At 37.9% G+C, this 13,317-nt stretch overlaps 1 protein-coding gene across 2 annotated transcripts; it reads left to right on the forward strand.

Annotated features, from left to right (window-relative positions):
- The first annotated feature begins 1,039 nt into the window (after positions 1-1,039).
- On the forward strand, positions 1,040-8,600 carry ttpal (tocopherol (alpha) transfer protein-like). Of its 2 annotated transcripts, XM_084720257.1 has the most exons (6): positions 1,040-1,174; positions 1,914-2,140; positions 3,170-3,413; positions 4,136-4,329; positions 5,639-5,749; positions 7,469-8,600. In XM_084720257.1, the coding sequence occupies exons 1-6, from the start codon at positions 1,117-1,119 to the stop codon at positions 7,745-7,747; spliced, it is 1,113 nt and encodes a 370-aa protein (XP_084576383.1). In that variant the 5' UTR covers positions 1,040-1,116; the 3' UTR covers positions 7,748-8,600. The 2 variants fall into 2 exon arrangements, with proteins under 2 accessions (XP_084576383.1, XP_084576385.1); XM_084720259.1 differs by lacking the exon at positions 1,040-1,174 and having other exon boundaries at positions 1,254-2,140.
- Positions 8,601-13,317: the final 4,717 nt, after the last annotated feature.

Raw genomic sequence — 13,317 nt, forward strand, 5'->3', positions numbered from 1 at the left:
ACAGACCATACCTGACAGATGATGAGAGGACATGCAGCCCGCAGTGACTGACAGGGACGCAGGCTGAGCAATATGAAGGTAAACTCTGCCATCTACCGCATTTAAGTGTAATTGATAAATCCGATCTGGAAAACAAAAAAGAAAAAAAGAAAAAAAAAAAAAAGAAAGAAAGGAAGAAAAAATATATATCAGGTCACACCAACACTCTGGCACATATAGTTTGATTGATAGACTAACTACAACATTTAAAAAATGATTAAGATAAATAAATAAATCTTAACTGAGTAAGAAATAAAGTATACATGAAATAATGTCTCCTGCAAGCTCTACTTTTATTTTAAAGCCATCAAGAGCTGTCGTAAATATATACATAATGCTTTAAATTATATTATCATTATATTAAGCGTGAGGATGCATGCAATTTTAGCTTGCAAGATGTGAGATTCACTGAATCCATGCTAAACTCTAAGGCTGCTCCAAATGTAGTGATTTTCTTTTAACAAGTAACAAGTCTTCTCCTGTCCGTTATACATTTGTGAGCATAACATTTTTTGAAGAACACTTTATAAAGTAAACTAAACGAGAGACTCACGAAACACGCACAAATTTCTATTTTTTTGTAACATTCGTTTTCAATTTTTATTGCTTGACACGTATTTTTTGGCTAGTTTCCGAGGGACACGTGAAGGCAGCATAGCCGTCAAAACAACAGATGCACAACGGCTGAGTCGTGAATAAAAGGGAACCCTTTGCGCAACTCTCGCGAGATTTGTTCATGCTGTTTCTTTATTGTACAAACTGGGCATATTTTAAAATGTGACAACACTGTTGTTAAAATTTGATTAGGTTTAGGGACAGGAAACACTGGTTAAAGTTAAAGTAAGGTCATGGTTTGGTGTAAAAATTACTACGCTCGCGAGATCTTTCGCTGGTCTGGAGTTCCCTTCCCTTCGGCAGAGCGTCACATGCTGCATATGAACCAATGAGAAAGCTTCGTGTCTATACCCGGAAGAAGGATTTTCCTAACAGGTCGGTTGTGATTTTTTTGACACTGTGGTTTTGGGTTTTGGGTCGTCATGTCGATGTTTTTGGTGACATTTCATCACTTACCAATGGATGCTCAGAAAAGGCATTTGTGTGCGCGCTAGTCGGTTAATGTTGAACGCATTTTCTGGTTGGTATTGAGTCATTAATCTGACTTTGGTTCTGTCGCATCGGTTCTGCTCAGGCTCAGGATGTATCAGTCAGTCGGCTGTGAGGCTTTATGACTCATTGCTAAACAAACACACAGTGAATGTATGAGCCTGTTTGTGCTGCTATAGTGTTTTAGGAAACACTCCTGCTTTCCTCTTGTATTAGGGAACAGTTTATTTTCAGTGTCTGTTGTCAAATTCAAGTGGTATTATTGGATGCAAACTGTGCAGTGTACATAAGCACATTTACCCAACTACACTTCATTTTTTTTCTAATTTGCTTGACCACATTTGTCTATTCAAACGTTACATCTTCAAAACAGTTCATGCACAGGTCCAAACTGAACGTTTAGCCAAAACGACTCATTTTGTTTGCTAAATGTTCCAACATTCACAAAACATTTAAATGAGGCAACAAAAGAAAATATTGACATCAAGCGAGGCCCAATGATTAGTTTAAACATTGATTAATCTGTTGATTATTTTCTTTTTGATCGATTATTAATTGAGTGGTTTGGTTGGACCACTGCTTTCCAAAGCCCAAGCTGACATCCTCAAATGTCTCCTTATGTCCAAAACACAAAGATATTATGTTTGCTCTCATAGGGGACTAAAGAAACCAGAAAATATTTTCATTTGAGAAGCTGAATTCAGAGACTTTGGACATTTTTATTTAAAAAAAAAAAAAAAAGACTCAAAATGATTAATTGATCCACACAGCTTCACCCAGTTGGTCCATGGCTGATCAGCATGAGTCCATCGATCTCAGGTCTCCTCCAGTGGACCCGTCGGCAGCTGCAGCGCACAGCTGGTTCCCTGGACCTCCTCCGCCCATCTACACATGCACCCTGACCCCAGAGCTGGTGGCCAAGGCACGAGAGGAGCTCCAGGAGAAACCAGAGTGGCGTCTCCGGGATGTCCAAGCACTTAGAGACATGATACTGAAGGTTTGTGCTTTTTTGCCATATTGACATTCATATAAAAAATAAATTTGTTTCTGTTTAAATACCAGAAGCATTTAAAGCAGGACAGTTTTTTTATAAAACAGTCAAATAAGATATATCAGGCTTCAGACAGACACACAAAACTTGTTGGTAGAATCAATTTTTGCTGGTCTTTTCTTGAGTGTTGTAGACAATTATAAACATACCGAACAACACAATCAACTGCACAAGCCATCCAAACGTCTTCTAATGCACCACATGGGCCTACAATGACCTCTATTCATTTCCTATGTGGTTTTATGTGTTTGTGAGTGTTTGGTCTATCTTTTGAAATGGTTTTATTCTATTATTCAATATTCCAAATATTCATTAAATATCTTGTTTTTGATTAACAAAAACCTTTAGTTTTATTTCACCTCCTTGTTTTATCCTATTAGATTTAGGAAAGAATAATTTGTTGCCGCCATGCGGGTGTAAATAACCACATGGCTACTCCATCCAGGGTGCAAATGGCACTATTTGCTACTGACACATGGGTACTAATAGCATCTTCCACATAAAATAATGATTTGAGGTAATCAAAAACAAGATATTAAGTGAATAACTGGGATATTAAATGATAAAATACAATTATTTCAAAGATATAGAGAAGAATCACTCAGTAATGCGTGAAATGACAGAGGAAATGAATGTGGGTCATTTTAGACCCATTTTGTGCCTTAGAAGAGTTTTTTTAATTCAAAAAGTAAGATAGGAAAAATGAAAATAAAGATTTGTGATGATCAAAAACAAGTTAATTGAGGAATATCTGGAACACTGAGTGATTAAATTAATTTACTGCAAAGATATAGAAAATAAAAACTCAGCCAGTTTTTTTTTTAGAACCACATTGTGCATCAAAGGGTTAATTATATTGCCATTATTTAATGGTATTTTGTTTTGACTCAAGTCTTTGCTCTGTTGTCCAAACTGAACAAAAATTACTGACTCTTCATGTTTTTGTTGGTCGTGTTTTTTGAACCGGCTCTGCAGGAACAGCCCAACCTGAGGACGAGGCTGGACGACACCTTTCTTCTGCGCTTCCTGCGGGCCAGGAAGTTTGACTACGACCGCGCCCTGCAGCTGCTGCTCAATTACCACGCGGGTCGCAAGGCTTGGCCAGAGGTGTTCCAGGACCTGAAGCCGTCCACAGTGAAACACGTCCTGGACCTGGGCTTTCTCACCGTCCTGCCACAGCCAGACCCCAACGGAAGATACATCCTGTGTCTCCGGCCAGGTTGGCGTCCGTTTCACTTGAGAATTCAGCAGATTTATATTATATTAACTACTGTATTATTACTGATTTCCATTTCCATTATTCGCATTATTCAGCAGACCTCACAGTCTGCATGTTTTTTTCTAATCTCTAATAGATACTGTGTTACTAATACTGATCAACACAGGCTTTACTTAAACAATATTACACCTGAGGGTGAACAGAGTTTCTGTGTGTCAAACATTTCTAATAGCTCCAGAGCGTCCAAAGGTAAAAATGTACTGAAAAAAGATAGATTTCCAAAAATCCATGTTTTCCGTATTTGTTGGTGTTTATCCTCTCCAAAACAACACATTGACTGTGGTCACAAAACTGTCTGTTCTCTGACTTGTTGCACACAAGAGAGGCTGCACCTGTAACAAAGAGCCAGTCTGCAGCAAACTGACAGCACCAGAAATTATATGCATTAAAGAAAATTGATTCTGTAAATGTTGCTGTAACAGCTACAAGAAATATCCTAACAGGAGGTCATCGTCTATATTTGCCGGCTGTGGTTGGTGATTTGTTTTCATGAATAAAAATGCTTCAGGAACATCCCCGCTCTGAGCGGAGTCATAGTTTTAGTGATGAGCTGTCATGCTGATTTGAGCATGTTGTAAATGTCTAGTTGACCAATCAGGCTGCTCAGTCGGAGCTACTTATTGTTTGATAACGATGTGCAATTATTCAATCTCCTTTTACAGGAAAATGGAAACCGAATGATTATCCGTTTGTTGACAATGTGAGGGCCATTTATCTGACTCTGGAGAAGCTGATCCAGCCGGAGGAGACGCAGGTGAACGGCATCGTCATCTTAGCCGACTACACCGGAGTGGGCATGTCACAAGCGTCCAACCCAGGCCCGTTCCTCGCCAAAAAGGTGGTGAGCATCCTCCAGGTGAGAAATCTGATGATCTCATGATACTTTTATGTGTAGTATTACTTTACAGCAGTATTATTGATGTATTACTTTTTTCAACATTATGTGCAACATTACTTTTCAATATCAGGTGCAATAATAATATTATCATGCAGTATTATCTTTACATTATTATTTTCTTGTACAATATTATGTTTAATAACATACTTTGCATCATTATCATGTGCAATATTACTTTTAATTATTCTTATCATGTATCATGTATGATATTAAGTTGTGCAATATTATGTTCACTGTCACGTGCAAACAATATATCAAATATCTCAATATTGCAAAAAAAAAACATATCAATACCATACTCGACTGTGATAATATATATTGTGATATTACGTAGTTACTTATGTTATTTTATTTGTATTTTATTTAATAACAGGACTGCTACTTATAGCTGCATTGTTTTTGTTTTGCAGTTTTTAATATAAAATTCAAACATTTATTGCCAAAGATAATTCATGAAACTTGTTTGCACTCGCTGAAGTCATGGTTGGCTACTTTAATTTCAATTAATTACTTTAATCTTATTTTATTTAATTTTTTTTTAAAGCAGAAGCACTTTAAGTTATAAGGAAAACAAATTGTATACGTACACAGAATGCTGTACGCAGCAAGATTTATTATTTAATTATTTTTTAAAAAGATAAAAAATATCCTTTAAAATAAAATAATAATTTTTTACTTAAAAGGATATATTTTTTAAATTGTTATATATATACATCGTATTGCGGATGCATTATTACCACACAGTGAGTTTTTGGTATTGTTTCATCCCTAAAATGCAACATTACTTTTTATTTTTTCATTCTATTTATTATGTCCAATATAAGGTTTCATATCATGTCCATCATCACATTTATGATCAAGTTCAATATTACTTTTTATTACTTTTCAACATCACTACCAATATTTCTTTCTTTGTCAAGAAATATAACTTTTCTATTTCAGTTTATTTTAGCTTACTTTTTAAATTTATGTTACTGCTGTTGTTATTCTATGAGGTGCTCTTGTTTTGCAGTCACTCCTTATACACTTAATATTTTATATTTCACTTTATATTTAATATTCTTTTGTTTTTTATTCTATGTTACTGTGATTCGGGAGCAATCTCTGACACAAGAATTAATAAAAAATTAATTACTAAAAATCTCATCTTATCTTATAATGGAATCAGCTGCAGAAAGTGTAATATTTACACATGCACACAAAACACAAAGTGAAATGTTAGTCAAGGACCAGCTGTGACTGTTGTGTTTCTCTTTCTGTTTCACAGGATGGGTTTCCAATCAGAATCAAGGCTGTTAACATAATTAACGAGCCCAGGATTTTCAAAGGCATCTTTGCTATAATTAAGCCTTTTCTGAAGGAGAAGATGGCAGAGAGGGTAACTATTGTCCTTGAATTGTCTCTGACTCTTTTGTTTTCAACAAAGGACTATTTTGAATCGTGTGCCTCCCTTTTATCCGCAGCCTGCGCTCCAAAATAATCGTCTATTTTCATCTGTGAAAATGGAAGGCCAGGCATTTTCTTTTCAGTGGAATGAACTCAGACGACCAGAAGCGCAGCCCCATATTTTCCAGATTCTCCTGAGAGGGTTTGCTTTGTGCTCATTTAAACCTGCAGTAATTGATTTTTATTCATGTGCAGGCGGTGGAAACAAGCAGACACCTTTTAAGTTAATATGGCAAACTTGTTTGCATACAAATGCTTATTAACACGAGCAGCAGATATGGAGCAACATTAGCATTTAGACTCGTGCGTTTGATCACCTGGTGAGTGTGAGTCCAGTATTCACTTTAACTCTGGTTTGTGCTTCATCAGAGGAGGAGGAGAAATGTCTCTTAAGATGCAAGATGCTCCAGTGTCGCTGTGCTTCCACTGCATGGTAAAGTTCGGCTCAGTTCAGCTCGCTCTTTTTTAGTTTTCTGTCACCATTCATTCATTTTCTTCAACCGCTTATCCTTTAAAGGTCGGGGGGAGAGAGGGGGACCAGAGGTTTTGTTCTGTTTTTGACATGTGGGAGAGAAAATAAACAGGAGCTGTTGCTGCTGGTCATTGCACTGATGTTACAACTCTACCTCCAGTTTCCATTTTCTAATTAAGGCTGCCCTGTCAGGCGAATCCACAGTCACATTGGTGGCAGAGGTGTTTCTTTCCTGCAGACCGCTGTTAGTGTTTCTTTCAATCATGCTGATGTTGTCTTCATAGCTTAGCTTCCTCGTTATATTTAGCCAGGTAACTTGGTTTGAAGCATGACACAGCTAAGTTACATACAAGTGGTGCTGAAGTGCGTTTGGTCGACATCAGCCAGCCCTAAAGGAGGGAAAACACTGCAGACCGCTGATTGGTCAGAGAGAATCGAAACTAGAATTATCACTTGTTTTACACAGACATCCTCCACACAGATGGCAAATTGCAAACACAATATAATTCACTTTTTTACTGCCTTTCTAGAACATCAACAAACATCATCAACAACATTTTAAAAAATGTCAGCCAGCCGACCATGCTGCCCTTATTTGACAAAGTGCAGACGTTAACCTGTTTGGTTGCAGGATCTCAAAAGGAAAGAATATGCTCCAGCGTTCCCGTGTGTTTGAGTCGCGTTAAAGATGATTTCATGGCAGCTTGAAATCACCCAGCGTCGCTATGGCAATCAGCTAAGAATCCCTTCTGCATTGAGAGCGTACGAAAACGAAACTGAGAAAAGTACCTGTACCAAAAGCGTGTTGAGCCGAGCTGGATCTTGCAGTGGAAACAGGGCTAATCTTATGACTTGGTCTGTTTGCCATTGGTCGTAAATTTTGTTTATATCCTGAAGAATATTCAAAATAGGTCAGCAAGTTCTCCTAAATCACTCGCACAAACCACTGAAGAAGAAATCTGTTAGTACGAATGGTTCTTGCATGAAGCTCAATGAGCTGAAAGAAGCTTTTAAGTTCTATAGAGTTGAGGTGAACTGCAAAGTTGGGTGATAATTCTTTGTGGGTTCTTTACTGTGTGAGTGACACCTGAAATACAGTTTAAAGCCACTCTAAATGATGGAGCAGATGGTGAGACAGGTGACGTCACTGACTGGTGTCTGTGCTATCTCCTCGTGCAGTACATCCTCCACGGCTCAGACCTGCGCTCTCTGCACCGGAACATCCCCCGCTCGGTCCTGCCGGAGGAGTACGGCGGCACGGCGGGCCAGCTGGACATGAGCGCCTGGTCGAGACTGCTGCTGGACTGTGAGGAGGAGTTTATAGTGGAGTTCTGCCAGCCGGATCCACTAGAGGGCGTGTTGCTCCCAGACTCCATGCTGTTTGAAGGGGAGCAGGCCAGCGGGCAGGACGACGACACCTTCAGGGGGCTGCGCTCTCAACTTTACTACTGTTACTGATGCACGCTGCAGGTGCATACACTCCCATCACTGAGAGGACATTTTCTGTTTCATTTGAAACATGTGTGTAGACTTTTACAGGGCAAGTTGCCAATATTAGACTGATTTATTTTACTAACTAAGCAGCACTTCTATAGGTGGGTAGTCTTTTCTAGTTGACACGTAGCCCAGCAATTAACCGTGGTTCCAAGGCAGCTGCAGGCTCAGGCAAAGAGGCTTTTGACATGAGCAGATGCATGTTTAGCCATTATAGGTTGCCTCTATGAATTTATTACTATGTGTTACATTTTTTCACCAGGCACCCATATGTACACTGAAACTAGGGCTGCAGCATTATTTTCATTAACAGTAATCTGCTTCTTTTGTCCAACCAACAGCCCAAAACCCAAATTTACTGTCATAAATGACAGAGAAAAGCAGCAAACCCTCACATTTAGAAAGCCGGAACCAAGCTTGAAAAATGATTGAAACAAATAATCGATTGTCAAAACAGGTGCCAGGTTCTTTTGATCACGTAATCGATCAGTAGACCAGTTGCTGCAGCTCCAACTGAAACAGGTTTTTCTTGATGTAATCATTCCTCCTGTCCAAACAGGCCATTAAAATGTGCTTCCAGTGTAAGACACGAGGGACAAAATCCACTGTCTTTGTTTTTTGGAGCTAAAATGAGGCTTCAGCAGTACCAGCTAGGCAAATTATGTGGGTATCAGAAACACTGTCCAGGGAATTTCATACTAAAAACACTAACTTTTGATGTTACCCGCTCTGTTTTGCTAGCTGAGACTGTCGAAGCCTCATATTAGCTTCAGCTTAAACGGGACAATTCATCCCCAAAGCAGAAAGACATATGTTCCGAAGACACGTTGTCCCTCGCTCCAGTATAATGGAACTAAATGACACTCAGCTTGTGCTGATCAAAGCACCAAAAATACAACTGAAAAATTCTTTCTCTTTCCAGAAATGAGAACTGTTTTCTTTCTGCTGAACTACGTCTGCATCTACTCATGGATGAGAGAGGCTCATGACGGTGCAGGATGTAAACATTAATGGTGACAGAAAATAGTTCCTCCATGAAACTGCTCACAACAAGGTCTGCAGATTATCTTGAGTAACCCGGTCATTATCACTGGAAAGAAACATCGCTGTTGAGTTTTTTTTAAATGTATTTTTTTGTGCTTTGACCACCACAAGTCGAGTCCCATATATTTCTCCTATATTTGAGAGAGGGCAGACATCTCCAAGGCCGATATCCCCAAAACTCTGCATCTCACACCAAAACAATCTCCAAACCAATCACACATTAAAAAATCTGTCTCTTTAATACTGAAAAACATTATCACAGTTATCAGTATTATTGTGTTCACTGATGCAAAACAAACCCATGTTGCTGCTGCGTCTACGTCTGGGAGACTTTGATTGATGCAGGACAATATTCTTCAATGCACGTTAATCAAACACAGTTTTAATGATAATCAAAATTAGAAAAGATAACACTGATCGTCTGGAATTTTATCGTGATGAAACGTGAAATCGTTTCATCCTCAGCAGGAACAGGAGGAATGATTACAGCAAGCAAAAACTGCTTCAACGTCAGGTGTGCCACAATTTCAATATTAAATCCAGAATGGATTGAAATCGGCATTTAATTTAGTACATAGTTTATATTTCTTTCTCTCCTCACCGCCTACTTGCTGCGTCCAGTGTGTGTCTGAAGAAAAAAACAACACTTCAAAGACAACACAGCGTCGTTATCACACTTTAAACCATATAGATGATCTATTTAAAGAAAAATTAGAGAAGTAAACGACATTTGTCAGAGCATAAAAAATGAATAACGTGATATGCATCAGTGCTAAAAACAAAATGTTTAAATCAAAACATCAAATTGAATCATGGATTTGGAGAATTGTGTCACTCCTAGTTTTAATGATGATAAAAATTTGAAATGATACTGCTAATAATCTGGATTTTTGTCACTGTTTATCGTCGATCTGTTTTAGTTGTCCCATCCTGAGTACAAACAGGAGGAATGAGCAGCAAGAAAATTCTGTCTCAGTGTTAGGTGTGTCACAATTTAAATATTAAATCCAATAAATCCAAAATTGATAGAAATTAGCATTCAATTTCAATAATCAAATCAAAAGGCAGAATCAATGATTCTCCCAGTATATTTTTTTTTTCTAGCTATCAATACCATATTGATTATCTTTTTAAAGGAGAATTAGAAGTAAATGATTCACTAAAAATGGCATAAAACCAATGATTTGTTGATCTTCACAGATCAAGACTTGATGGTTTAATGATGCCATGTGCATCAGAGCGAAAAACAAAATGTTTAAATCAAAAAATCCGATCGAAATGTGAATTTTGAGAATCGTGACACTCCTAGTTTTAAAATTTGAAACAATACTATCAATAATCTGGATTTTTATTAGTGTTTATTGTGAAAATGGTAGTCATCTCATCCCCAGTATGAACAGGAGGAATTATTACAGCGAGAAAAAAGTGTTTCAACGTACATGTGGGCGTGTCGGGACTCTTTTAAGACAGATATGGAAAAATATGAAATGTGGCCGTTTGTGCTCCGCCTGCATTGTTGCATTGACCCACAACTCAACTCCAAACAAAAATGTGTATGTAATCGTCTTCTACATTGCCTTAAACTGTTACGGATCAGTAGATTTTCCAATGTGTCAAAAATCGTGTTGGATTTGTGCGAACCAAAGCAATATTCATGTGTATTCTCATCAGGGCTTGTCTTGGATCAGAGCTGATGTATTTGGTCAGCAGGTGGAAACAGACGCTGCTGCTGCTGCTGAGAGGAAGAATTAGATTTAGCGTTAAATGTTTTTGCTGAATATCTTACTCACACAGTGTGTCAGAGCCTTTGTTTGGTTGATGCTTTAGTTTTCTCTCGCTTGAATCATCCAAGAGGATTATTTTTCTAAGTTCAAATAATCTGCCTTATGGTTTTTTTTTTCTCTTTTTTTAAAACCTGTTTGCCTGTGTTTCATCACGCAGTCTTAACACAGGGCCATCTCATGGGGCAGAGAACATTCAGTCCTGACTTTATAGACATCTGCTTTGCCAAATTTCACACCAGGCCATGTACAGAAATGTGCAATAATGTTGGATCTGTTTTCTTGCGGTAGCCCGAAGCTAACTTGAATTATTTTCATCGTCAGTGAAGTCTTTTATATATTTTTATTTTAAGCATGTCTGTGACTATAAGCTGTATTGTGTTGCAGGATATTTATCGTTGGTAGTGAAGACAGTAAAGTAAAACTCAAACAGAGAAAAGTGCTATTTGTGTCTTGTTTGTGCTGCGGATGCTGTTATTGGCAGAGCCTGGTGGTATGCTGCGGGCTCTGGGGGGAAGTTGTGGGTATTTTCACAACATTATTGCAACTGACTTTAGCAACATTTCCCAAACTGGGTTCATGGGTCCCTGACGACATCAGAAATACAGCGGTGGAAGATGTATTTATAACTTTTACTTCAGCAGAGGCAGTAATACCACAGTGTAAAAATACTCCAGTGCAAGTAAAAGTGCATTCTAAAATCTACTTAATTAAAAGTACAGAAGTCGTAAAAGAAAAATGTGCTAAAGCATCAAAAATAAAAGTACTTATTATGCAGATTTGGCCTTTTTAGATTGCTGTCATTACACTGCATACATTTAGATGCCAGTTTTTAGGAACAACAGTTCTATAATTAATCCTGTCTTAATGATGGTTATAATCAAGGATGGATGTTTAATGCTATGGTTGGGGGGGACAATAACTGTGTCCCAGTTCAAGCTAAAATGACAGGGGGTTACTACTCATCACTACAAAGACTGCTGCATCTGTGTTCTCCAGCAGTCTACCTTGTTCTCCTTCTGTGTTGTCTGCCTGTTCTTCTGTTGCCAGTCAGCGCAAAGTTTCAGAGCGTCAGAGACACAGATTGTCCCCATAAGTAAAAGCTGCCAGTCTCCAGCGCACAGAGCAAGGGGGAGACGAAGAGATGCTGCTGCCAGAGGAGCGCTGACTAAGATTACAATATGCAGGGGATTAAATTGCAAAATAACAGATTTGTGCATATTTCTCACTTTCCCCCTGATGATCTGAATAACTTTGTTGCCAGTCGCTTAATTCATATATTTAATATTTAGGCAGTAAAAACAGAGCCATGGCTGCAGGAAGGTCGTAGATTAACCAGTCTGAGGCATAATGAGGAGGAGCATGCAGTCTCTCAAAACCTAAATATTGCATTGTTCTGCATCTACGGTATAATTAGCACAATACTGAATCTCTAAATCCCGACAGGATGATGCAGGACTTGAATCATCCTGAATGGGTTTATTTCACAATAATGACCTGCTCACTGTACATTATCCCACTTATTACATGGTTACTTACCCTCCAAAAAAAGATATATTTGCCACACATTTATGTGACACAAAATATTAATGTTAAAATGATTTTATGGCTTTATTTCACAGTAGTGGCCTGCTCACTTTACATTATCCTGCCTGTACCAAAAAATCAATACTCTGTGATTTTAAAATGATTTTAGTGATTTAACAACGATATTATTGTTCCTTCATGGTCTATGATCAGAACGGTGTCCATGGTCTGTCCAATGGTCTGTTGTACAAAAATAACAAACCTTAGAATGCTGTAATTGACCAATCAAATTGAGTACAGCAAAGTCATGTAATAATAGATATAACAGATGTATAAAAGGGGGTTTAGGAGACTTGGATTACACCAGATGAGCAGTATAGAGGCATTTTATGTTTTTTTTCTAGTAGGTTTTTCTGTTTGAAAACTGGCCACCATTCACTTAACACAACAACACTGTTTTCCTGAGAAACTCCAGCAGTGTTTTGTGGATTAAAAAACTAAACTATCCCTTTAATTTTAAGCCAGTCTAAACGTTTGGTGCAAAAATTAACCCTTGTTGGTGCAACCAGGGATCAGAGGTGACAAAACTACAAATTAGAAAAGGTCCTCACAGAAAACATGTAAATATATGTGTTTTAAAGAATGAAGATCTGTGTTTTACAGTCAAGATTAAAATAGGTTTGGAATGAGAGCTGCTGGTTTGACATTGGATCACTTCCATCTGGAAGACACAGACCACAGAACTACACAGAACTCATTAATTTGTTCAGTTTCTTTCATGAGATTTTGACTTTATTTTAACTTCACACAGCCTACACTGTTGGATATTGTTAGTCTTCGGTTTCCATGACATTAATTTAGTGAACACAAATTTTTGTTATGCTGTAGACTCATGTAATGTAAGTTCATAACAAAACAAAAAGAAAAAGGCAGATCAAATTAGGGGAACTCCACATTTTAAAGGTATAATATGCAACATTTTCCTATAAAAGCAATGTATACTTGTTTACACATAATCTCGTCCCATCATCACTTGCAAGTGGCGACTGGGAATTTTTTTGTAGAACTTTTCTCAGGCTGAAAAAAAGATTTTAAAGTACCCGCATGTGCTAGGCTAAAAGTTTAAATTGAAAAGAAATACGCATTTTGAAGATGGTTAAAAGATGTGTCCTGGGAACCTGC

The sequence above is a fragment of the Lutjanus erythropterus genome, chromosome 6 (assembly GCF_056507025.1).
Source record: "Lutjanus erythropterus isolate fLutEry1 chromosome 6, fLutEry1.hap2, whole genome shotgun sequence".
Taxonomy (NCBI): Eukaryota; Metazoa; Chordata; class Actinopteri; order Lutjaniformes; family Lutjanidae; genus Lutjanus; species Lutjanus erythropterus.